Genomic DNA, 23732 nt, shown 5'->3' with positions numbered 1-23732 from the left:
CTCTGATAGGAGACATTTCTCTTAATTTCTGTCTTGCAAGAGGAGACTTTTTTTTAAACTGGGCCCCTTGTTCTAGACTTCACCGCCAGTGGGAAATACCTTCTCAGCATCTACATCAAGCCTCCTTAGAATCTTGCATATTTCAGTGATGTCATTCATTCACCTAAAACTCAAATGTGTATCATCCAACCTTCTTAGCTGTTTGTTTTCAAGAAGTTAGATGTACCATTTTTTTCTTACTCCGGCCTTATTTACTGATGCACTTTGTGATTTCCGGTCACACACTGATTGTCATTATCTACAAAATTATGCTGTATCCTGGCCTGGTCCTTTTTTACATTTCCAAATGTCCCCTCATGTGAACCACCCCATTACCACTATTTGGATAAAAGCCCCACCACAGCCCAAACTGTGATTTGCCAGAACTCTTGTCCCAGTGTGGTACAGTTCTCTGTTTTTGTATGAGTGGTAATGCATAAATGGAAACCACTTTCTCTTTAAGCCGTGGACTTTTTTTTTGTCTCCTTTAACTGATACCAATTTCCTCATGGCTCAGTAATTTACGGATTATTAACTTTGTAGTTCTGTCTTTTATTTTACTCCTCAGTTCATTTTTTTTTTTAGCTGATCCTTATTCCTAGTCCTGCCTTTGTCATTGTTACCCATGTGGATCATGACAGCAGTATCTTTCCAACTGAAAATTCCCACCAGCTTCAAGAAGTCCTTAGCTCTGACATCGACTACCAACACAGGCTTTGGGGTTCTCACTCTTCTGCTAAACCACTACATTGTCCCTTTTGAATGACCCATTGTGTCATAGTCAGTTTGTTTATTCTTTCTTGGTCTTTGCTCTCATCTCCAAAAGCTACAATAACATCAAATCTGATGGTCAGTTTCAAGGGCTGAGGCTTCCCCACCTTTCTGATGCCCAGCTCAGCCTCACTTACATCTCTGACTGTGGACTAAATCTGATGTACCTGACTGGAAGAATGTGTCTGCCTTCCTCAGTAAATTGTCCCAAGTAACTTTCTGCAACTCTGATGCACTACAGTGCCCAAAGTTAAATCTTCAGCTGATAAACGCTGAACGAAAGTTTCTTGAGCTGCAGACACTTCCTGCAGATGTGATTGCTGTGAATCACGTGGGTGTCCTTCAGCTTCCACATGCTACAGCTGCAACACATCACCTGTGGTGCGATCTTGATTGTATGTATTTTAACTAATTAGGTTTCAAGTTAAAAAATATTACTTGACTTTTATTTGCAAGTAAATTAAGTAGTTCAAATAGTTCGACTGTGAACTTAATCCATTACTTATATCTCTTCATATCTGATAAATCTACTGCTCAGTGATTTAATGTCTTTAGACCTGCTTTGACTTATACTGTTATTCCTTTCTGTGAGAATTATCCTGTAGGAATATTTAATTTTTCAGCTTGGTGTTTAGAGAGAGAAGAAGTATTCATAAAACAATTACTTATCTAATTCTCTTTGGCATCACTGAGTTTTCACAAATCTAGCCAGTGGAATCAGAGCTGCAGATATTTATGTTTCTTACTTGTGTTATCCGTTCTGGTCCTCCATGCTACTGTTGCTCTTTATTCTCCTTGCATACCTTGGTCTGATCTCACTGATGGTGCTGCAGTGTTTTTTTTTCTGTTGCCCATTGTTTTTGCAGTGTTCTCACTGCTGACCCCACTCCTTTATGCTCCCTGCAGGTCTTATTATGGTCTCAAGCTGTGTGGATTATTGTCTGATCCTGGTAATCAGTTTGCAATATGCTAGTCTGTGACTACATTCACGTTTGGTTCCTTGTGAAATCGCTGTTATTTCTGCAATGCTTCATTCCTGAACCTGTCTGTGCTGCAGCTTTGCTTCCTTTTCTTCCCTAGTGCCTGCATTCACTCTTTTACTGCATACTTTGAGACTCTGCTTAAACCCCACTTTCTTTCAGTATGCATCTATTTCCTCTCTGTGTCAGTACTACATGATGCAGCTTCCCTCAAACCAGGCTAGATATTGTCAGTGCAGTTGGTTTTATTCTCTTCTTGAATCCCTACATCAAGTAAAACTATAGGTGCTATCCATCTGTTCACAAAGATGTCTGAATCCTTAACTTTCTCCGTCTTACCCTTTTTATTTCTCAATATGCTTGGACATATTGTTTTATTTCTTGTAAGTCAGCTTTTCTCCATGAAGTTAAAATGCATTGCCATTTCTCGGAAGATTAATTTGCAGAAATTGAAATTGTGTCCTTAACTGAAAGTTTGCAAGTAAATTTGGTCATGTGCCATTAGACCATTAAACTGAATACCTGTGTTGCTATTCTGAACAGGGCTATTTCCAGTTAAAAGCCAATCCTGGTGCTTGGGTTCTCAGACTAAGGAAAGGAAGATCAGATGATATCTATAAAATTTACAGGTATACTACACTGACAACATTGACAGTTTGTTAGCAGTATTAATATGAAAACCGTTCTGGAAGTCTGCTTAGCATGAACTATTAAATAAGTCAGAAGCTTTTATATTTCTTTGTTTATGATAACTTTTCACAGCCTGACTGAACAAAGCATTCAGCATTAATCTCTCTAGCATGTTTTTGATCTTATACAAAATAAACATACATTTTCGCAACAGTAAACTAATTTTGAGAATACACTCCATGCTTTTTAAGACCTTTTTTTAAAAAAACGACTGCTGTGTAATGCAGTTGTCATTTGCAGATTAAAGCCATTGTGCTTACTTTCAAAGCTTTAATCTGTCCTCTGTTCAAAGACACAGTGCACTCGTGTTTTGAAATGTTTACATGATGAATCCAGATTCTGATTTTAATGTATTAAATCCATTTCTATTGATGATACGTCATCTTGAAGGAATTACTTGTGCAGTTTTTTAAGAGGCTGGAAGAGGGCCAAGTACCTACCTTCTCAGTTTAATTGATATTGACTTTTCATGTTGTCAATTGAACCCTTATCCCATCAGCATGGAGCATCTTCACTTCTTTGGGATGAGGGCATTGGTGGCTCGGCCAATGTTTATTGCACCCTCTATATTTGTCCAGAAGATAGTTAAAAGTCAGTTACTTTGCTGTTGGTCTGGAGTCACATGTAGGATAGTCCAGGTAAAGATGGCAGATGGATAAATCGGTTTGGACTTTGGCAGCAACTGACATGGTTGGTACATTAAGCTGGCTTTTTAATCCAGATTTTGTTTGAATTCATATTTTCATCATCAAGGTGAGATTCAAACCCATGCCACCAGAACATCAGCCTGGAGTTCTGGATTACCAGTCCAGTGATGTTATCACTGTGTCACCACCTCTTTTTCACCTTGCTGCACCATGGTTCTTTGCTGATGGCCTCTCCCCCACTTTTTGGTACTCAAGTAGTCATTATTCATGCACAAGTCCTCACCATGTTAGTAGGCTATTTATGGGAGCAGCAAAATTATTCGATATCACAGTGAATTTCAGGAAAATTGTGGTAGATCACTGGTGGGCAAAAGAACTAAAGCTGTTTCTTCTCCCCCATACCTAACCCATTAGCCAAGTAATGTAACCCATCTTGGATCAGTTTGCATTGCCCAGTGAATGTACCTGTTTTGTGTGGCTGAAGTTTTGTAAATTGCTGAATAAATTTGTTGTCTTGATCTGCTCAATCAGTATCTTCATTCTCCCTGGTAAATGATGTTTAGTTTACCCACCATGAAATTGCATTTAAAACGAAGAGGCCAAATGATGAAGGGTGTGTAAGATGTGTTAATTTTTGCGATTGGCTTACTATGGCCTAGTTATTTTATAATGTCTTGTTCTCTTTTCTCTTGTACAATGTTCAATTTGTAAAAATGTACAATTTTCTCTCTATCATTCAGCCATGATGGAACAGACTCCCCAGCCGGTACTGATGAAGTGACTGTAGTTCTTAACAGCTTCAAGAGCAAAATTATTAAAGTGAAGGTATATGTGATGCAGCACTTAATTAAAGAGCGAGAATGATTCTTTGTTCGAGACTAAACTCCACATGAAATCAGTTCTTCATATTTTCATTAAAAAGAAAGAGATACTTACTGTGTATCGACAAATTCATCCCATGTGTTATGTAGCTTGGGAACAAAAGTGCTACCACGGTATTATTGCAGCAGGTATGTTTAGAGCTGGAAAGGAAAAGGGTGGATTAAAAATGCAGGCTTAAACTCATGGAGCTGTTTCGTTACTTCATGGGTCATACTTTAATGCATATTTGCATAAATTTCTGTAAATGTTTTAATGGCTAAACTTCTATTCTTTTTTTAAAAACTGCTTAATCCTTCATTGAGACTAGTCTGTGAGAATCTACTTCTATGGAGCTGATGTGGTTGGTTAAACTATTAGAAACGAAACATTGAACCTTATAAGAGAGAGATGATGTGATCTGACAATTGACCTCTCTATAAACTGAGGCCATCGATGAATCGTGTCGTTGATATGCCACCAGAGGATCCTCTATCGTACATTAACAAAATTGATGTGTACATTCCTCAACAGAAGAATACTGTATCAAGGTTTATTTAAAGGCAACATTGATTTAGAAACTAGAGTTGGCATTTCTCCAAGGGAGGAAACTTACAGTTCCCAGAATTTGAATCTATAGTCACTATGACATTAGAGACTTAACTGAATATCGTGTGTCGTCCGAGCAGTCCACTTTTAGAAGGAAAGTGATCTTCAAGATATAAATTATGAACTCAGGACAAGAGAAGGCTCACTACCCCATCAGCCTTATGTATGTTGGTTTTCTAGGCTGCCTCTTACAATTTACAAAGAACTGATTAAATTATTTTAACTTGAAGATAACTGTTTTGGGTTAGATGACCAATTTCTTTGTCTTTGACCAACAGTGTCTTTCCAACATGATTTATTTACTAACTGGTTTATGTTCAGTATGTAATGTTCCTTCCAAAAAAAAATGTTCTGGTTGAACTTGGAAAGGGTTTGCAAAAGGAGCATGACCTGAAATTATCATTGTGGTTATTTGGTCTCCAAAACTCGTTGAAATGTTGTTGTCCAAAAAGTCCAAAATTCATGATTAAGATGCAACACTAATCTTGTAATATATTTCTTAAATCAGGGCCAATGATTAATTGGTATTCAAGCACTGCTCAGTTAACCGACCTGCTGCTTCTTGGAAGTAAACACAAGCATGGATTTATGTAGCATTTTCGACAGCCATTGATTAAGTTTTTTTTTTCAGTTCAGTCGTTGTTTAGTGCGGGACTGTTTTTTGCAGAAAATTATCTTCCTCTTCTTTTATAAGGGTCATTAGTTGCTCAATACATAGAAATTAACTTCTCCAAAGTATATCAAAGTATGGAGTAGAGAATATTAAGTGTTGTCTACAATTCTGTAGGTTCAAAAGAAACCTGAAAAAATGAGTGAAGAGCTCCTCAGTGATGAAAATTCTGAAAACGAAGGTTTCTGGGAATCCATTAAGAGGTAACTTAAAACCCTTTTGAATCTTGAGATTGTAAATAATGATAACAAACACTATATAAATTGTATCCAATAAATTGACTAGTTGGAAATTCAAAAGTGAAGCATGATTGTTTCCATGTTTTCCATGACAAATGAAGGTACACTTACATGAGAATGCAAAAAGACTGCATTCAGAGATTAAATACTAAGGGCTGAGTCTGATAGGTGTCTGAGCGATGTGGGCTCTACTGATGAAGTGTGGCAGAATCACATAAGAAGTCCAATGAGGACTCTTTTGATGGCAGAAGCAGCTTTCTGTTCATCTTTCTGTTTAATTAAGTTGCAGGCATTGAGATGATTATTCTCACTAGGCAGTGGCAAGTTTTCTACTCAAGGGAGTTCTTGTTCACTAACAACCTTTGTTAACTACATATTTACCTCATTAATATATGCCTTCCTATCCTGCCAACTGCTGTGAGCAAACAGGATGTTGAGATCTCTCAACATGGAGATCAGAGCAGGCACCTAGCAACTTCAGCTCACTGCTTACTCAAAGGACTTCAGTGATGGGTAGCAGGCACCAACATGCACGCATGCCTCATAGGCATTCACATCCACAGATGTTGGCATCTGATGTTCCAGCCTCTAAGAAGATCCTTGGACATGTCCAGTCTACTTCCAGTATGCATCTGCATTCTAGTGCTGCACTTTTGGTACAATGGCAACATTGTAATACTGTAGTAACAGCCATTTGCTCTCAAGGCAGTGTTGTACTTCTGATTCGGGATGTTGAGTGGTTGGAGGGCAGTTTTCAGCTGGTCATAGTCCTACCATGTATCTGCTACTTTTGTCCTTCAGATGGTAGATTTTGGGTTTAGGAAATGCTATCCAAGGAGCCTTTGCAAATTTCTGCAATAAACACTGCTGCTACTGAGCATTAGAGAGAGTGAGTGTTCATAGTTGTAATGCCAATCAAGCAGGCTGCTTTGATCTGGATGATGATGTCAAGCTTCTTGAGTATTTGTGGAGCAGTACTCATCCAGGCAAGTGGGAATAGGTTTGATCCATTTCTAGTTCAGCATGATGTAAAGAATGCAAGCTTAGGATAGTAAAAAGATTATTCAGTCCAAGAAAAGTAATTTCAGTAATGAGGACAATAAGTTTGAAAGGCTTTTCTCCACAAAATTTTATTTGGTGAGTTTTTAAAAATTTATTAGTTTACGGAATATTAAAATGTGGAATTGCAATTAGTGTTTATTTCAGGCATTATTGTCAATATCAAACGCAATAAAAGTGGAGGTAAAACCATTGGGTGCAATGGTAAGCTCTCTCTACTTGGTTCCCATCTCGGAAAAGTTATACCTTTTGCACCTCCAGTGGTTTTCTACATTTGCCTCTCTGACATTTTTACATTTCTTAACCTAATATCCGACATCAGGCATTTCTAAGTCAGTTACAGCATACCTAAGTGGCGGGTAAAGTTTATTTTACTCCTTTCCCTGTGAATAAACCTGGACCCCAAAGGCACCTCCTTGCTATACATGTCTGACATTTTTTCAGTTTAATACACAGTACCTGTTGAATTCAGGACAATTTAATGCTGCAGGCCCTAACATTTCTTAGACCCTCAGCACTAATGAACAGAACGGGTGTTCTGTCCTATGCATTTGAGCCCAAATCCCAGATCTGAAGTGTCAGTACTTTTAATCGTCCATGCCAGACCCATTCCCCAGCCTTAACAGTTTTTTTAAAAAGTGAAAATAATTACCAATTATCTCTTTTTCACAGAGGATTCACTGGAGGACCAAAACCTGAGGAACTGAAACCGGATAAAGAAGATGTCATTAATATCTTTTCAGTTGCATCTGGTCATCTTTACGAAAGGTTCTTGAGGTCAGTTGACTTTCTCTTCCTGATTCTCTTTTTTTTAATGTTTTCATTTTTGACTTCCTGGAGTTATATCTGTCCTCAGATCGCAGAACAGTGTTCAGACCAATGTCACTAGAAATGTTTTCAAGTGATGTGAATAAAACGTTTACAAATTTAATTTGTGTGGAAACAGGATTGCAGAAAGGAAAACAAAGTGTGATTAAGGTACAGCTTTGAGAGTTTGGTTTGGTGTAATCCTACAAATTAAATTTTAGAAACTCAGGCTACATTATGCGTCTCATTTTATTAAGGACTGACTAGTTTGCATTCAAAGGAAAACACTGAGGCCTCCCTTGATGAAATGTCCAGTGCACAACATGATATTAGCCCATAGGGATCAGTAAATGTTCAGGTTTAATTCATTTTATTGTCACGTGCGCCGAAATACAGTGAAAAGCTTTGTTTACGAGCAGTGCAGGCAGATCATAGTAAGTGGAGATGTACAGATCAGAGGTTGTAAAAAGTCTTAGAGGCATACAGATTACATTGCAACGGGTGTGCACTCGGCAAGATCAGCATTATCTGAGTCTAGACAGTCCACTTGTCAGTTTAATAACAGCTGGGAAGAAGCTGTTCCTGAATCATCTGATGAGTATGTTCAGGCTTCTGTATCATCTGCCTGATGAAAGAGGCTGTAGGAGAGCATTACCAGGGTGCAAGAGGTCTTTGATGATGTTGGTAGCCTTTCCACTGCAGCGAGCCTTGTAAATGGAGTTCACGGATTGAAGGTTGACTTCTGTGATGGACTGGGCTGTGCACACCACCTTGTCTAGTTTCTTACAGTCCTGGGCAGAGCAGTTGCCATACCAGGCCATTATGCACCTTGACAGTCTGCTTTCAATGGTGCATTTGTAGAAGTTGGTAAGGACCCTTATGAATAAGCCAAACTTCCTGAGCCACCTGAGGAAGAAGATGCACTTTTGTGCTGCCTTGACCGCCACATCTATGTGGGGAATCCAGAACAAGTTATCATCACTCCGAGGAATTTGATGCTCTCCACCTTCTCAATCTCAGCTCTGTTGATGTAGATCAGGGCTTCCATTCTTTCTGGAGTCAATGATCAGTTCTTTAGTTTTACCGATGTTGAGAGAGAGGTTCTCATTGCACCACATCACCAAGCCCTCCATTTCCCTTCTGTATTTTGATTCATCATTGTTAGATATCCGTCTTACTAGGGTGGTGTCGTCCGTGAACTTGTTCAAGTTTTGATACCTGATCTGAGTTCCATTCCCAGATTGTAGTCTCAGTATGGTGCAGGTACCATAATTTGCTCCTGATAAGATTCCTGATACAGATCACTATGTGTCACCATTGCTTGAAAGTGTGGATGCTTGAAAATTGGACATAGTTGTACTTACTGTCAAGAAACCTTCTGATGCTTACATTTATGCACCAATCTCATGTCTGAAGAGTAGACTTTTTGATGAGTAGCTATGTTAAAGAGAAGAGGTTGAATGAAACTATCCTTGCTTTCTTGGCTCAATTCTAATTCCAGTGTAACAGTGCACCTTGAGTTTGAGATATGTTTGAGGCTCACATTTCATTGCCAATATCTTAGGTGAGGGAATTGAGGCATGTTGAGCACCTACAAAACTTGATTTCACTCCACTGAGGTGTTATGAGAGCCACATGCCTGAACTCTACTACATACAAGCCTGTGCTGCTGGAAAAGTGTATTTTGAAATTTGATTAGGGATTACATCAATATGGTAGTTTGGCTGTTAATTAAGTCAAACAGTTAGTTATTGCAATTTAAAGATTCTGAGAAAAAGGGTGAATAATTCCTGAATTTGTCAATATACTCTAATAGGGCGTTCTGGTGCACAGACATGTCCGTATGTGGATATATTGATTTAAATGTGATAAATTTAAAATGTCAAAATGTCACGAAGGTAGGGAATAGCAATTTTGTCAATATGTTTCATCAGTATAATTTTGGAGTTAGAGATTTGACACATGCACCTCACATAAACATATTTAAAGTCTGATATATGTTTTCTACTTTGGCTTCATTTTGAACTATTGGATAGCAGTGTGTGCTATATTTGACACCTGTATATTTGGTAGGCAGTTCCTTCTTAGCTATGTATGATAAACTCCCTTGTCTTCCCTTTTGTTCTGCAGAATAATGATGCTGTCAGTGCTGAAACATACTGAAACACCAGTGAAATTCTGGTTCCTTAAGAACTACCTCTCACCCACATTCAAGGTTTGTAGAGAAAAAAAAATCATCAAATTGTAGTATGCTTAGAAAAGGGAAGATTTTATAATCCATTTGAGTATATATGTGAGAACAGAGTAGTCAAGGTTTATTTTTCTTCCCATGCACATTTTAAATAGTAGAATTCTGTTTGTCACTCCTTGACATTAGAAGTTTGCACCAAATTTTGGATACTTTGTTCTAAAATGTAAAATTAAACTAATTTCTGGGTGCAAATTGTGTATATTAGGTAACAAGTTGATTTTGTTAAGAGTATCTTCTATTCTATCTGGCATTTCCATTGTTATTATATCTGTAAGAACACTCCTTTGCCTCTCCTGGTGGATTATGGTACTCTGTTTCACCAGTTGTACTAATGTTCACCACCAGTATTCTTCATAGAAGCCCATGTTTTGATGCTAAATTAAGATTTTTATTCTGTTCTCAAGTGCTTAGCAATGATACTTAGTTCCTTTTATGGCGAGATTTCCTTCTCCATCTTGAATATCCTTTTGTTTGAGCAACAATGTCAGTTGGCCAAGAGATATTCAAAAAGCATGATATTATTGCTTTTGATTTTGCAATATTTCTTAACAGTTTAGTATTGTACAATTTCCCTCCCTTAATGCATCCTAGTACAACAAATTCTAAGTCTGGTCAGATTTTAAATCCAAACTACAGGCTGAATTTTAAACAAACTGCCCACACGCCTCAACATGAAGAATTTGCAAAGATCGTTTCACTTTCTGTGGAGCTTATTAAATTATCTTGTATCGAAACGGATGTGTTTGTGTTTAATTAATTAATAGCACAAAGTTTGTGCGAAGAATTGTAGCTCGGATGCTCGTTGTTGTGGTTCTGTTCGCCGAGCTGGAAGTTTTTGTTGCAAACGTTTCGTCCCCTGGCTAGGCGACATCATCAGTCCTTGGGAGCCTCCTGCGAAGTGCTTCTTTGATGTTTCCTCCGGTGTTTATAGTGGTCTGTCCCTGCCGCTTCCGGTTGTCAGTTTCAGCTGTACGCTGTAGTGGTTGGTATATTGGGTCCAGGTCGATGTGTTTGTTGATGGAGTTTGTGGATGAATGCCATGCCTGTAGGAATTCCCTGGTTGTTCTCTGTCTGGCTTGCCCTATGATAGTAGTGTTGTCCCAGTCGAATTCATGTTGCTTGTTGTCTGCGTGTGTGGCTACTAAGGATAGCTGGTCGTGTCGTTTCGTGGCTAGTTGATGTTCATGTATGCGAATTGTTAGCTGTCTTCCTGTTTGTCCTATATAGTGTTTTGTGCAGTCCTTGCATGGTATTTTGTACACAACCAACAGCCACGCTCAGACAACAACTCACCAGAACGAAGGACCCGATACCCAACATGAGCAAAACTAAAGTAGTGTACAAAATACCCTGCCGCTTCCGGTTGTCAGTTTCAGCTGTACGCTGTAGTGGTTGGTATATTGGGTCCAGGTCGATGTGTTTGTTGATGGAGTTTGTGGATGAATGCCATGCCTGTAGGAATTCCCTGGTTGTTCTCTGTCTGGCTTGCCCTATGATAGTAGTGTTGTCCCAGTCAAATTCATGTTGCTTGTTGTCTGCGTGTGTGGCTACTAAGGATAGCTGGTCGTGTCGTTTCGTGGCTAGTTGATGTTCATGTATGCGGATTGTTAGCTGTCTTCCTGTTTGTCCTATATAGTGTTTTGTGCAGTCCTTGCATGGTATTTTGTACACTACTTTAGTTTTGCTCATGTTGGGTATCGGGTCCTTCGTTCTGGTGAGTTGTTGTCTGAGCGTGGCTGTTGGTTGTGTACAAAATACCATGCAAGGACTGCACAAAACACTATATAGGACAAACAGGAAGACAGCTAACAATTCGCATACATGAACATCAACTAGCCACGAAACGACACGACCAGCTATCCTTAGTAGCCACACACGCAGACAACAAGCAACATGAATTCGACTGGGACAACACTACTATCATAGGGCAAGCCAGACAGAGAACAGCCAGGGAATTCCTAGAGGCATGGCATTCATCCACAAACTCCATCAACAAACACATCGACCTGGACCCAATATACCAACCACTACAGCGGACAGCTGAAACTGACAACCGGAAGCGGCAGGGACAGACCACTATAAACACCGGAGGAAACATCAAAGAAGCACTTCGCAGGAGGCTCCCAAGCACTGATGATGTCCCCTAGCCAGGGGACGAAACGTTTGCAACAAAAACTTCCAGCTCGGCGAACAGAACCACAACAATTAATAGCACAATTTGTAGCATTTCCTGAGAGCCACTGATGTACATTTCTGTGTCCTGGTAGGAATTTATCCCACACATGGCGAAGAAGTATGGTTTTCAGTATGAACTAGTGCAGTACAAATGGCCCAGGTGGCTCCATCAACAGACTGAAAAGCAAAGAATTATCTGGGGCTACAAGATCCTTTTCCTGGATGTACTTTTCCCACTGGCTGTTGACAAGATCCTATTTGTTGATGCTGATCAGGTAAACATTTCAATATATACTTTCTCAAATTACAGGTTTTCGATGTAACATGATGACAGCTGTCTAGACTCTGAAGTTTCTAAGTCAGAATAGTGATTATCATTGGACTGTTCACTTCTGGCCAATGGACTTATCACAGTTTTAAAAACATTTGAGATCCTGCCATCTGTTCCTCTCTATGCATTTTCTAGCAGTGATGAAGTATTAACATGAACAATTCCCTTCAGGTCCTATAAAACAAATGTACTTACTGCATTGGCAGTTTGTGTATGCATTGGATGTCCTGCTACAATAAAATCTGGGTCATAAATTGCTTTCCATTTGGAAGAAAAAATGACAAGTCAGTAGGGATAAGGTTTGCATTTCTTTTTGCTGAATGTGATGGTGTGAAGATTTTACTGAAGATTTCTGCACTTCCAATCAAAATAGTGGCATTAAAGACATTTAAATAGCTTTATGAAAGAGCCTAAGGAAGAGCTATCACTTGTTGCTTCCCTCCGATATGTGTCAAATGTGCCCTAGACATTGAAAAAGCAGTAGTATTGAACAGATTGTTTTTCCTTCTCCTCTCTCTGCCAGGTTTTTCACCTTCCTCCACAATTGCACAGGAACCATGCAATTTCTGGTATCAACTATAAACCTTTCTGTTTTAATGTGTGGGTCTGGATGTTTAATGCAGGCAGCCTTCTTAACCATTCATTTCAAAAAGGATTGCAGTGTTGAGCACAACTGGGTTTCCAACACAGATGACTGGATTGTGATCAGAGGCAAGGATGTGGAGTGCTATATGCCGCTTTTACCCAGAGATGTTAAGTCCAGTTAGGTGCCCCAACTAAAGTCAGCTAACTCATGACAGCCTGGGCACCAGAATATGAATATTTCCTAATCTGTAGCTTAACCAAAGCTGCTACCAGTTGCCTGTTGCTTATTTGCCTTTAACAAAAGAAAATGCAGGCCAATTCTGTGGACAAATTGAGTCATCTATCGATTTCTGCCCTTTTTGTGTCTAGTTTGTTTTTAAATACATGAATGTAAAGCTTAATCAAAAAGCTTTCATTCTATTTAGGAATAATTAGTCTTAGTTTTGTCCAAATTTCTTTGCATTTGTAACCATTTTAATGCAATCCATTACAATGCAGAGCTTGGTGCTTAAACCTTCCATTAAAATTACTTGCACTTTGGTGCATGCAGTTACTTAAAACCTGTGCAAATTTTCATTTGGAGAGGTAGCTATAGTTGGCAGATACAGTAGATGGGAGAAAGTGAAGACTGCAGATGCTGGAGATTAGAGTCAAAAAGTGTGGTGCTGAAAAAACAAAAGCAGCATCCAAGGAGCAGGAGAGTTGATGTTGCGAGCATAAGCTCTTCATCAGGAAGATGAAGAGCTTATGCTCGAAACGTCAACTCTCCCCCTTCTCGGATGCTGCCTGATCAATTGTGCTTCTCCAGGTACAGTAGCTGAAACAATCTGCCTGAAGAGAAGTAGATCTGTGGGTTTTGACGTTTTGTTCCTGAAATATTGCCAAAAGGAGACAAGCAGTCAATACTTTTGCCTTTCACTCATCCAGATTGGGACAAAAAAAGTAGAAGTGGGGCACTAATTTGTAAGGCAAGAGAAGAGAATGCTGATTGGTGGGCCATTTTTGATGTGCAGACAAATTGAGCATTTATCCAGTATTACATGGATAAATGTGAAGTTATATAGTTCAAAATTTGTGAGAAGATTTGTAGCTCGGGGTGCTCGTTGTTGTGGTTCTGTTCGCCGAGCTGAGAATTTGTGTTGCAGACGTTTCGTCCCATGTCTAGGTGACATCCTCAGTGCTTGGGAGCCTCCTGTGAAGCACTCCTGTGATCTTTCCTCTGGCATTTGTAGTGGTTTGAATCTGCCGCTTCCGGTTGTCAGTTCCAGCTGTCCGTTGCAATGGTCGGTATATTGGGTCCAGGTCGATGTGCTTATTGATTGAATCTGTGGATGAGTGCCATGCCTCTAGGAATTCCCTGGCTGTTCTCTGTTTGACTTGTCCTATAATAGTAGTGTTGTCCCAGTCGAATTCATGTTGCTTGTCATCTGCGTGTGTGGCTACTAAGGATAACTGGTTGTGTTGTTTTGTGTCGTTCACGAAACGACACAACCAGCTATCCTTAGTAGCCACACGCGCAGATGACAAGCAACATGAATTCGACTGGGACAAAACTACTATTATAGGATAAGCCAAACAGAGAACAGCCAGAGAATTCCTAGAGGCATGGCACTCATCCACAGATTCAATCAATAAGCACATCGACCTGGACCCAATACACCGACCACTGCAACGGACAGCTGGAACTGACAACCGGAGGCGGCAGATTCAAACCACTACAAATGCCAGAGGAAAGATCACAGAAGTGCTTCACAGGAGGCTCCCAAGCACTGAGGATGTCACCTAGACATGGGACGAAACATCTGCAACACAAATTCTCAGCTCGGCGAACAGAACCACACATTATATAGTTTGATGTGAAAAACAAAATGATGATTTAATGGAAAATGGGGATATAACATATGATATAGTATAGCACAAGAACAGGCCCTTCAGTCCACCAAGCCTACACTGATTCTTAATCCTTATTTAGAACCACTACCTATTGCCCATGGACAGAGTAGATGTTGGGAAGATGTTTTCATTGGTAGGACAGACTAGGACCCGAGGATATAGCCTTAGAGTAAGGGGAAGACCTTTTAGAACAGAGATAAGGAGAAACTTCTTCAACCAGAGAATGGTGAATTCATTGGCACAGAAGGCTGTGGCGGTCAGCTTATTGAGTATATTTAAGACTGAGATTGATATGTTCTTGAGGATCAAGGAGATTCAGGGTTATGGGAGAATGTGTTTGAGAAACGTACCAGCCATGATTGAATAGCACAACAGACTCAATGGGCTGAATGGCCTAATTGCTACTCCTATGTCTTATGGTCTTGTATGCAATTTCTAACCCTGTATTTGCCTTCTGCTTGTGTGTCTCTAGCAGTGCGTTCCAGGCACCAATCACCCTGTGTGTGAAACATTTTCTCTGCTTTTCTCCCCTAAACTTCCCCCTATCAATTTGAACCGCTGTCCTCTTGCAATTGACCTTTCCACCCTGGGTTAAAGCCTCTAGCTATCCATCCTATTTATGCCTCTTATAATGTTGTAGACATCTGCAACATTAGAGGCCCCTCCACCTCTGTGAAACCAATGTAAGTTTATCCAACCTCGCCTCATAACCAAAACCCTCCAGATCAGGCATCATTCTGGTAAACCTCCTCTGCACCGTCTCCAAAGCATCCACATCCTTCTGGTAGTGTGGCAATCAGAACTGGACGCAATATTCCAAATGTAGCTCAGTCGAAGATTTATACAGCTGTAACATGACTTGCCAACTTTTGTATTTGCTGCCTCGGTCGATGAAGGCAAGTGTGCCATATGCCTTCTTGACCACCTTATCCATCTGTGTTGCCACTTGAAGGGTTCTGTGGACCTGCTCACCCAGATCCCTGTACATCTCAATGATCCTAAGGTTCTGCTATTTATTGTATAATTCACACCTGAATTTGAACTTCCAAAATGCATCACCTCGCATTTGCCTAATATGCAGATACTCATTTGCAATATTTGAATCTGCAGCTACATCCTGTGCTCAACATTTCCATTGAATTAGAACAACCAAATGAACTCCTTTCCTTAATGCACTAATTGGGAAATCTGTCAATGGATTCAGCTACTATCTACTGTAAGCTTATGTTCACAGATCAATATATTCATTAAGATTTCTATAATTCGACACCCTGCAGTATTGATCTTAATTGGTAACCTAGTGAATAAGGTCCAAGCCATCTGCTCACCATGTAAGCATGATGCTAGAATAGAGTATGTCAAAAATGTCCTGTATGATAATGGCTACATCATCCACTGTTTATCTCACAAACTCATAAAAGGACCTATGTAACATGGTCTTGAGTGGTGCATCGTCAACCTCCGATTGCCCTCGAAGGGGAAGATAACTCAAACATTTGAACAACATTTGAAGCCCTCTGTCTCATGGTGCAAATTTGCAGTAAACCCATGAGTTGTTCCCACCAACAAGCTTTTGCTGTCAAGCCCAAAAGCTGTTTTGCCTGCCATACAAATGAGTAACACGATAGGGTCAATTTGATACTGATTATAAAGATCAAAAATCCCAACATCTGGTAGACTGTGTCAAAACAACAGGTCCTGTTGTCTGTTCACAGCCATTGCTTGCAAGTCTCAGAAACATATGCCCACGATAATTCTGCTGTTGAAATGCTCAGATTAAACGAATTTTAAGATGATCAGTCAGGCTCGCAGTGTAATGCACTCTGTCTGCTAGAAGTGTTAACATAACAACTTTGTTTTGATTAGACGATAGAAATTCTTACATACAATGGACCTTTTCCAGTGAAAAGAAAAAGGAATCACAGAAATTGCTAGCTTCTGCTGTTTTCGCTTGGCAATACCCTATCCAGTCAGACTGTCAACTGTTCCTAATACATATCCACGCCAGCATTGGCTCAAAGAATCAGCCTCATTTTTTCATGCTGCATACAGTAAATTGAAGTCCCTGTTTGATTCTTGTGTCTTCATCCTGATCAGTGCAAGGCCAGGAACTTTGATTTGTCTTCTTGCATCAACATTTAAGTTGTGTTTCTGAAAACTGATGTGATTCCTAAAACCTTAAAAATTAACTTGAAATCATGTTTGGAAGTTTTACATGACTGTTTCTTCAATTTATTAGATATTCGCAGATAGATAGTGAAGGCTTTTGGAATGCTTTCCTTTATTGGTCAGTGCATTGAGTATAGTAGTTGGAAGGTCATGTTGCAGCTATACAGGACATTGGTTAGGTCACTTTTGGAATATTATGTGCAATTCTGGTTTCCCTCCTATTGGAAGGATGTTGTGAAACTTGGAAGAGTACAGAAAAGACTTACAAGGATGTTGCCAGGGTTGGAGGGTTCGAGCTACAGGGAGAGGCCGAATAGGCTGTGGCTGTTTTCCTTGGAGTGTCGGAGGCTGAGGGGGTGACCTTTATAGACGTTTGTAACATCATGAGTGGCTTGGGTAGGGTAAATAGACAACATCTTTTCCTGGGGTGGCCGAGTCCAGAACTAAAGGGCACAGGTTTAAGGTGAGAGGGAAAAGATTTAAAACTGACCTAAGGGGCAGATTTTTCATGCAGAGGGTGATGCGTGTATGGAATGACCTGCCAGAGGAAGTGGTAGAGGCTGGTGCAATTACAGTATTTAAAAGGCATCCAGATGGGTATATGAACAGGAAAGGTAGAGTGATATGAACTAAATGCTGACAAATGGGCCTACCGTATATATTGGAGAATTTGTTTGACTTTTTTAACGTTAAGTTTAAGGGGTTGACTGTTACATGGATACTACTTTTGAGGGGCTGAAATTCATGCCTGTCAAAATTCACACCATAATATTAGCAGAAACCCAATTGATCTCGAAGCGAATTAAAAAAAAACAGTTCTGAAGACCCGGAATGGAGAGGGATGACTGGCAGACTGGAAAGCCAAAGCTGAGCAAGATGGCTGACATACTGACTCATAAATGTTGATCTGTTATCTGTGAAGACCTAGGATTGACTTTTACATGAGATATATGGAAAACTCCAGATTTTTTTGGTTAAAAATAGGTGGTCCACTTTTACATGAAATTGACTATTACTCGAGTATATAAGGTAGATTGACTTAGGATATCTGGTCGGCATGGACGTGTTGGACTGAAGGGTCTGTTCCCATGTAGTACCCTCCAACCGCAGGGGATGAACTTGGACTTCACCAGTTTCTTCATCCCCCCCCTCCCCCCACCTTGTCTCAGCCGGATCCCTCCAGCCCGGCACCGCCTTCCTGACCTGCAGTCTTCTTCTTGACCTCTCCGCCTCCATCCTACTCCGACCTATCACCCTCACCTTGACCTCTTTCCACCTATCAAATTTCCAACGCCCCTCCTCCAAGTCCCTCCTCCCTACCTTTTATCTTCTCCTGCTGAACACTCTCTGCTCATTCCTGAAGAAGGGCCTGTGCCCGAAACGTCGAATCTCCTGTTCCCTGGATGCTGCCTGACCTGCTGTGCTGTTCCAGCAATAAAGTTTCAACCCATGTAGTACATCACTGTGACTCTTTTTAACTGTGATATTCAACAGCTTGCCTTAGCTATGTTTTTAGAATCATGAAGTTGATTCAGCTCCAGTTGCAAAGTTCAATCCTTAGTAAATCACCAAGTTGTTAAATATATTGCAACTCCTGCCAAGAATCAGGAAAAGTGTAATGTGTTTGCCTCATCAGTTTTCCTTTTCTTATAGATAGTGCGAGCTGACTTGAAGGAGCTGCGTGACCTGGACCTTGAAGGAGCTCCCTATGGGTACACTCCTTTCTGTGAAAGTCGTAAGGAAATGGATGGATATCGCTTCTGGACATCAGGTTACTGGGCTAATCACCTACAGGGCAGGAAGTATCATATAAGGTATAACTGTAATTATTTATGACACAGCAAGTTGATCACTATGTCTACCTTATCAGTCTTTTTGTAGTCTAAACTAAACTCCTTTGGTACCAGTGTGCCACTGGATTCAATTTTACTGTTGTGAAGTGCTTTGACCTACCCTTAATGTAAAAAGACATCACTGGTACAAAATCAAATTATTGTGAAATCTCACTCTGCTTTACCTGCCGAGTAATTCACTATTATTTTCAATGTTTGTTTTAATTTTTCTTTATCTTTATCTGTTTCTGATGTGCCAAGATTCCTATTGTTTTCTTTTCTTAGGGTTGGTTTATGAAAAAATTTGAAAATTGGAAATCCTGTGGCTGTTGGTTCTTGATGCAACCAAAGTTGTGTTTTGGTAGAGCAGCCACGAGAGGCACAGACTTTGACAGCAACTTGTGACGCCCATAGTAGTGTAGAATCTTGGTACTTGTGGAGTGGCAAACTTTGGTGTCAATGTATTGCAGCCTGTCATTGATCGTCAGAGTTGTTGATAACTTATTCTCGAAATATCGTACTGATAATTCTGACTCAAACCTGCCAAGGATCATTTTTCGCATTTCAATAAATGTAAATTTTCAGAGCATACATGAAGCTGCTAAAGCCACTTAGCTCCTTAATAGCTCCTACATCACTGGGAGTGCTGCTTCTGACTGCAGCTGAAGCAAAAAAAAAGTACCCTTTCTTCACTTACCAACCTCCTCTCCTTCAAATCTACTATCATCACACTGCTCCTCAAAAACCAATCTATGACCTTCCACCTCTGTAACTATGCTCCGTCCCCAACTTCCCTTTCCTCACCAAGGTTTTCCCAAATCTGTACTTGTATTGTTCAGGAGAAAGTGAGGACTGCAGGTGTTAGAGATCAGAGTTGAGTGTGTGGTGCTGGAAAAGCACAGTGGCGCAGCAGAATCAACATTTCGGGCATAAGCACTTCATCAGGAATCGTCTGTATTGTTCAGAGTGGATTAATTCTAACTCCACTCAGGATTCTGCCGCCACCACATAATCGCTCTTACCAGTCTCACAAGTGACATTCTGTGTGACCATGACAAAGATCTTTTTCCCTCTTTACCTGTCTGCAGACATTAACACAGCCGACAGTACTTGTGCAGCATGACCACAAATGCTCCCCGTACATAGATCCTTGGCCATCTCCTGTTTCCTACCACCTTTCTGTCCCTTTGCGATATCATTTACAAAGCATTGGTTTCCATATTTATATTGCTGACACCCTTCACCACCCCTCTTAATCCTTTCACTGTCTCTAAATTATCAGACTATGCTGGATGAGCAAAACTTTCCTTCATCTTAATATTGAAATGCTGAAGCTATTTTTTCTTGGTCTTTGCCAAAAGCTCTGGTCTCTGTCCACTGACTTCAGCCCTCTCCAGTGATCTGCCCAAGGTTAAACCCAACTCTAATGGTATCACATTTGATCCTTAGTTGAGGATCTGTCATGGCATCACTAAGACCACTTTTTCCACAGTTTCAAATGGTCCACCTCCACCCTTCCTAAGCTTATCTGCTTTGGGGTCTTCATCTGTGATTTTACTACTCCTAAACTTGGTTATTACTTGGAACCCTTGTCTGGTCTCTCATGTTCTACTCCTTGTGAACTTAAAGGTCACCTAAATTTCTACAGCAAATATCCTTATTCCCACTGAATGCCATTTGTTCATCACTTCTCTGATCGTTGATTGGTATTGGGTTCCAATTAAGCAAATTCTCAATCTTCGTATCTTTGTTTTCAAAGCCCTTCATGATTGTGACCCCCTACCTCTGTATTCTTCACTAGTCCTACATTCCTCTGAAATATTCATGTTTATTCCAAATGTGGCCTCTTGAATATCCCTGAGTCCACTCATGTACATTGAGCTGCTCAGGATCTAAATCTCCTTATCTCCTTATGTTAAATTTTGTTTGATAAGGCACTTTAAGATGCTTTCCTGTGCCAATCATTCAACCTGATTTATTGAGGAGGTCTACAGTTACTTGCTCTGTTCACCTAGTTCCCAAGTTGCTTGTTTCCCTTTGTCATGGCATTATTAGCTCGCATTTCTCATAATTTACCAAGCACAAATTTATAAACAAGCAATAAGTGGCAGATGCTATTAAATGCTCTAGTATATCAAAATTGACGAGTGCCTACTGCTTCCTAAATAGACCCCACCTGTCCTCTCTACTACAAGTATGCATTTCTGTTTTATGCAATTTGAAGCTAAAATGCTGCAAAGGACAAGCATGAGGTTTTTCATTCAGTCTGGGCAAGAAAGGCACATAAAGTTGTGTCTTGGAATGGTGACTGTGTGGAATCATTTGATGTGTTTTGTTGTTTTCCTCATTTTGATATTAAATGAAATGGATTATTTTTGTAATCTCTTATTGTTGCAAAATCTTTTGCTGTTTGGCTAAAGTGGAGGAACAGTGTTTTTAAAATATAACCTGATACCAGGGCGCCCTCCCATCAATGCATCAAGTACATTTACATAAGACTATTCGTATTCTGAGGACATATCAAAGCACTTCACAGCCACATTTGGAGTGTAGTCTGTTTTGTTCTGTAAGCAGATGTGTCAGCTAGAACACAAAGTTCCAGAAAGATTAAATGAGCTAACTGGCAAGTCAATTGACTTTGCTTATGTTGGATGACCTTTACATCCACCTGAATTGCAACACTTAGCTTCAATTTTAATACCTTATTCAAATGACAACAGCTTAGACCGTGCACCACTCCTCATTATTGCATTGAAGTGTTGACTTTGATTACTTCAAGTCCTTAGGTGGAAATTGATCCCATAACACAAAATGTGACTTAATTTTCAAAGTGCCTTTTACAAAGGGCTGCAGTGCCACCATGTGCCAAAGGGCAGCAATGGTTTTCCCTCACTCAATCTTCACCTCTCATTTTTCCACAATTTGCAGTCAAATGGATGGTTAGTTACTGGTATGACAAATGAATATAGTTCTGAAAAATAAACATCTACATTTTGCAGGTTTTCTTGTGATAAAGGCTAAGTTTAAAAAATCAGTAGAATTATTTTGATAACTTGTAGTCAAACAAAATAGCATATCCATTGTTTATTTGCAAATACTTCAATGATGATCAGTGAATAGCTTTTCAAAAATAACAGCTTTCTGTGTCTCACTGATGAAATGCAATGAAATATCTGAATTTGCTGTTCTTGTATGCAATATTCAAACTGGACTTTATATATAAAGTCAAGTCTTATTCAGTTCAGTCTAATTACTCTAAGAAACTTATGAATAGTAATTACCCCTAGTTAATGTCGCCATACTGAAAATTATTGTGTTTCATTCCTTCAGGTCTTAATTGTTGGATATTTTAATGTCTCTCGCTGTCGCAGTCCACTTGTGTTTTCTTCTTTAAGTACCTTATCTGACATTGAATTCTCCCACTCCAAGAGCAAGGTTTTTTGGATAGCTGGATTTTTTTGTCCTGCCACCTGAGGAATTGGTGGGGAACACGTGCCCCTGTAGTGATACCCAGGGACCATTAATTGATTGGAGACAAGATACCTGTCCCCTCTCAGGCAGAAGATGCTAGCCAATCTAACTGATTTTTCTATAGTCCCAGTAACGCTAGTGGCAATAGTGATCAAGATTGAAACAACAAGCAGCCCCCAGGTTCTAGTTCAGATGAATAAGGGTGTGAATTGACATGGAAAATTACAATGTTGTTACCATTAAGGAAGTGTCATTAAGGGAGGGGTAGGAATGACAACTCAACGTTCCATGGTATAGGATCTTCAAACAGAATAGAGAAGGATGTAAAAGAGGAGGTGGTGTTGCAATACTAATCAAGATACTGAGGAGGAATGATAATTTAGAAGCATAGTCAATTGAGGCTTTGTGGGTAGAGGTTAGGAATAAAAAGGGGGCAGTCAAATCACTAGGAGTGTCATATAGACCCACAAACAGTTAGTGGGCAATAGATGAGTAGCTATGTAGTCAGTTCACTAGGGGACCTAAAAACAATAATAGGGTAATTATATTAGGAGATTTCAACTTTTCCCGCAATAATTGGGATAGTCATAGTGTAAAATATTTAGAAAAAGTAGATTTCTTGAAATTTATTTAGGAGAGCTTTTTATATCAACATGCAAGAATCCCAACAAGGGGTGATGTGGTACTGGACCTAGTTCCAGGGAATGAAGCCAGACAGTTGTTCACGGTGGCAATGGGAGAGCATTGTAGTGACCATTGTACGTATTAAGCTTGTTGTGGAAAAGGAAAAAGATGGTCTACAGAAAAGGGTTTGGATTGTTGAAGGCAGATTTTGTCAAAGTAAGGCAGATTCTGGCCAAAGTAGATTTGAAACAGCTATTTCTCGGTAAATCTACAGCAGAACATTGGGGAGGCATTCAAATTTGGCATGAATACAGGCCCGATGTGTTCACTTCATGATAAAATGTAAGAGCAACAAGCTCATAAATCTCTCGATGTCTAGGAATATTCAGGATAAGAAGGAAGGAAGAATTTTTTAACAGGTACAAAGGGAGTAAGTCAACAGAGACCCCAGTGGAGTATAGAAAGTGCAAGAGGGAAATTAAGAGAACAGTTTGGAGAACAAAGAAAGTCATGTTAAAAAACTAAGATTTGGGACAATCCTGAGAGATTCTCTCAGTACATCAAGTGGAAGAGATTACCTAGGGAAAGAGTAGTACTCTTTAGGGACCAAGAGGCAGTCTGTGTGTGGAGCTAGCGGACAACAGCAGGGTGTAAACAAATACATCTCATCTTTCTTCACTCTGGAGAAGGAGGGTATAGGAGGGTCAGTGAGGTTCTTGAGTAGTTTGACATAGGTAGTGAGGAGGTTTTGAGCTTTTAGTGGGCTTAAAATGGACAAACCCCCAAATCCAGATGAGTTGTATCCGAGGCTTGTGTGAGAAACAAGGGAAGAAGTTAAAGCAGATCTGAATCATGGGAAGTGCCAGAAGACTACAGGACAGTTAATGTGGTTCCACTTTCCAAGAGGAGGTAATTCAAGGAAGGCACCTGCTTGTTTCTGCCCAAAGAATAAGCAGAGTCACCTGCTGAATATCCTCTCTACCCTGAATTCCTCCTGCCACCTCAAAATTGCTCTTATAATTTAGTGCCCTC

The 23732-nt window shown here is 39.9% G+C and overlaps 1 protein-coding gene across 2 annotated transcripts in view; it reads left to right on the top strand.

Annotated features, from left to right (window-relative positions):
- uggt1 (UDP-glucose glycoprotein glucosyltransferase 1) overlaps window positions 1–23732 on the top strand; it is a 143844-nt gene that overhangs the window by 96980 nt on the left and 23132 nt on the right. For both annotated transcript variants that reach the window (XM_043701925.2, XM_043701924.2), the window contains 7 exons: window positions 2334–2419; window positions 3868–3952; window positions 5382–5467; window positions 7235–7339; window positions 9500–9584; window positions 11888–12070; window positions 18427–18587. In XM_043701925.2, coding sequence (XP_043557860.2) covers window positions 2334–2419; window positions 3868–3952; window positions 5382–5467; window positions 7235–7339; window positions 9500–9584; window positions 11888–12070; window positions 18427–18587 — 791 coding nt within the window. The remainder of the gene's footprint in view (window positions 1–2333; window positions 2420–3867; window positions 3953–5381; window positions 5468–7234; window positions 7340–9499; window positions 9585–11887; window positions 12071–18426; window positions 18588–23732) is intronic.

Source organism: Chiloscyllium plagiosum, unplaced genomic scaffold (genome assembly GCF_037043375.1).
Source record: "Chiloscyllium plagiosum isolate Xiang-an unplaced genomic scaffold, Cpla_swu_hap1 HiC_scaffold_13, whole genome shotgun sequence".
NCBI lineage: Eukaryota > Metazoa > Chordata > Chondrichthyes > Orectolobiformes > Hemiscylliidae > Chiloscyllium > Chiloscyllium plagiosum.
Note: the sequence above shows the minus strand (reverse complement) of the source record. Positions and strands in the feature narration are given on the sequence as shown.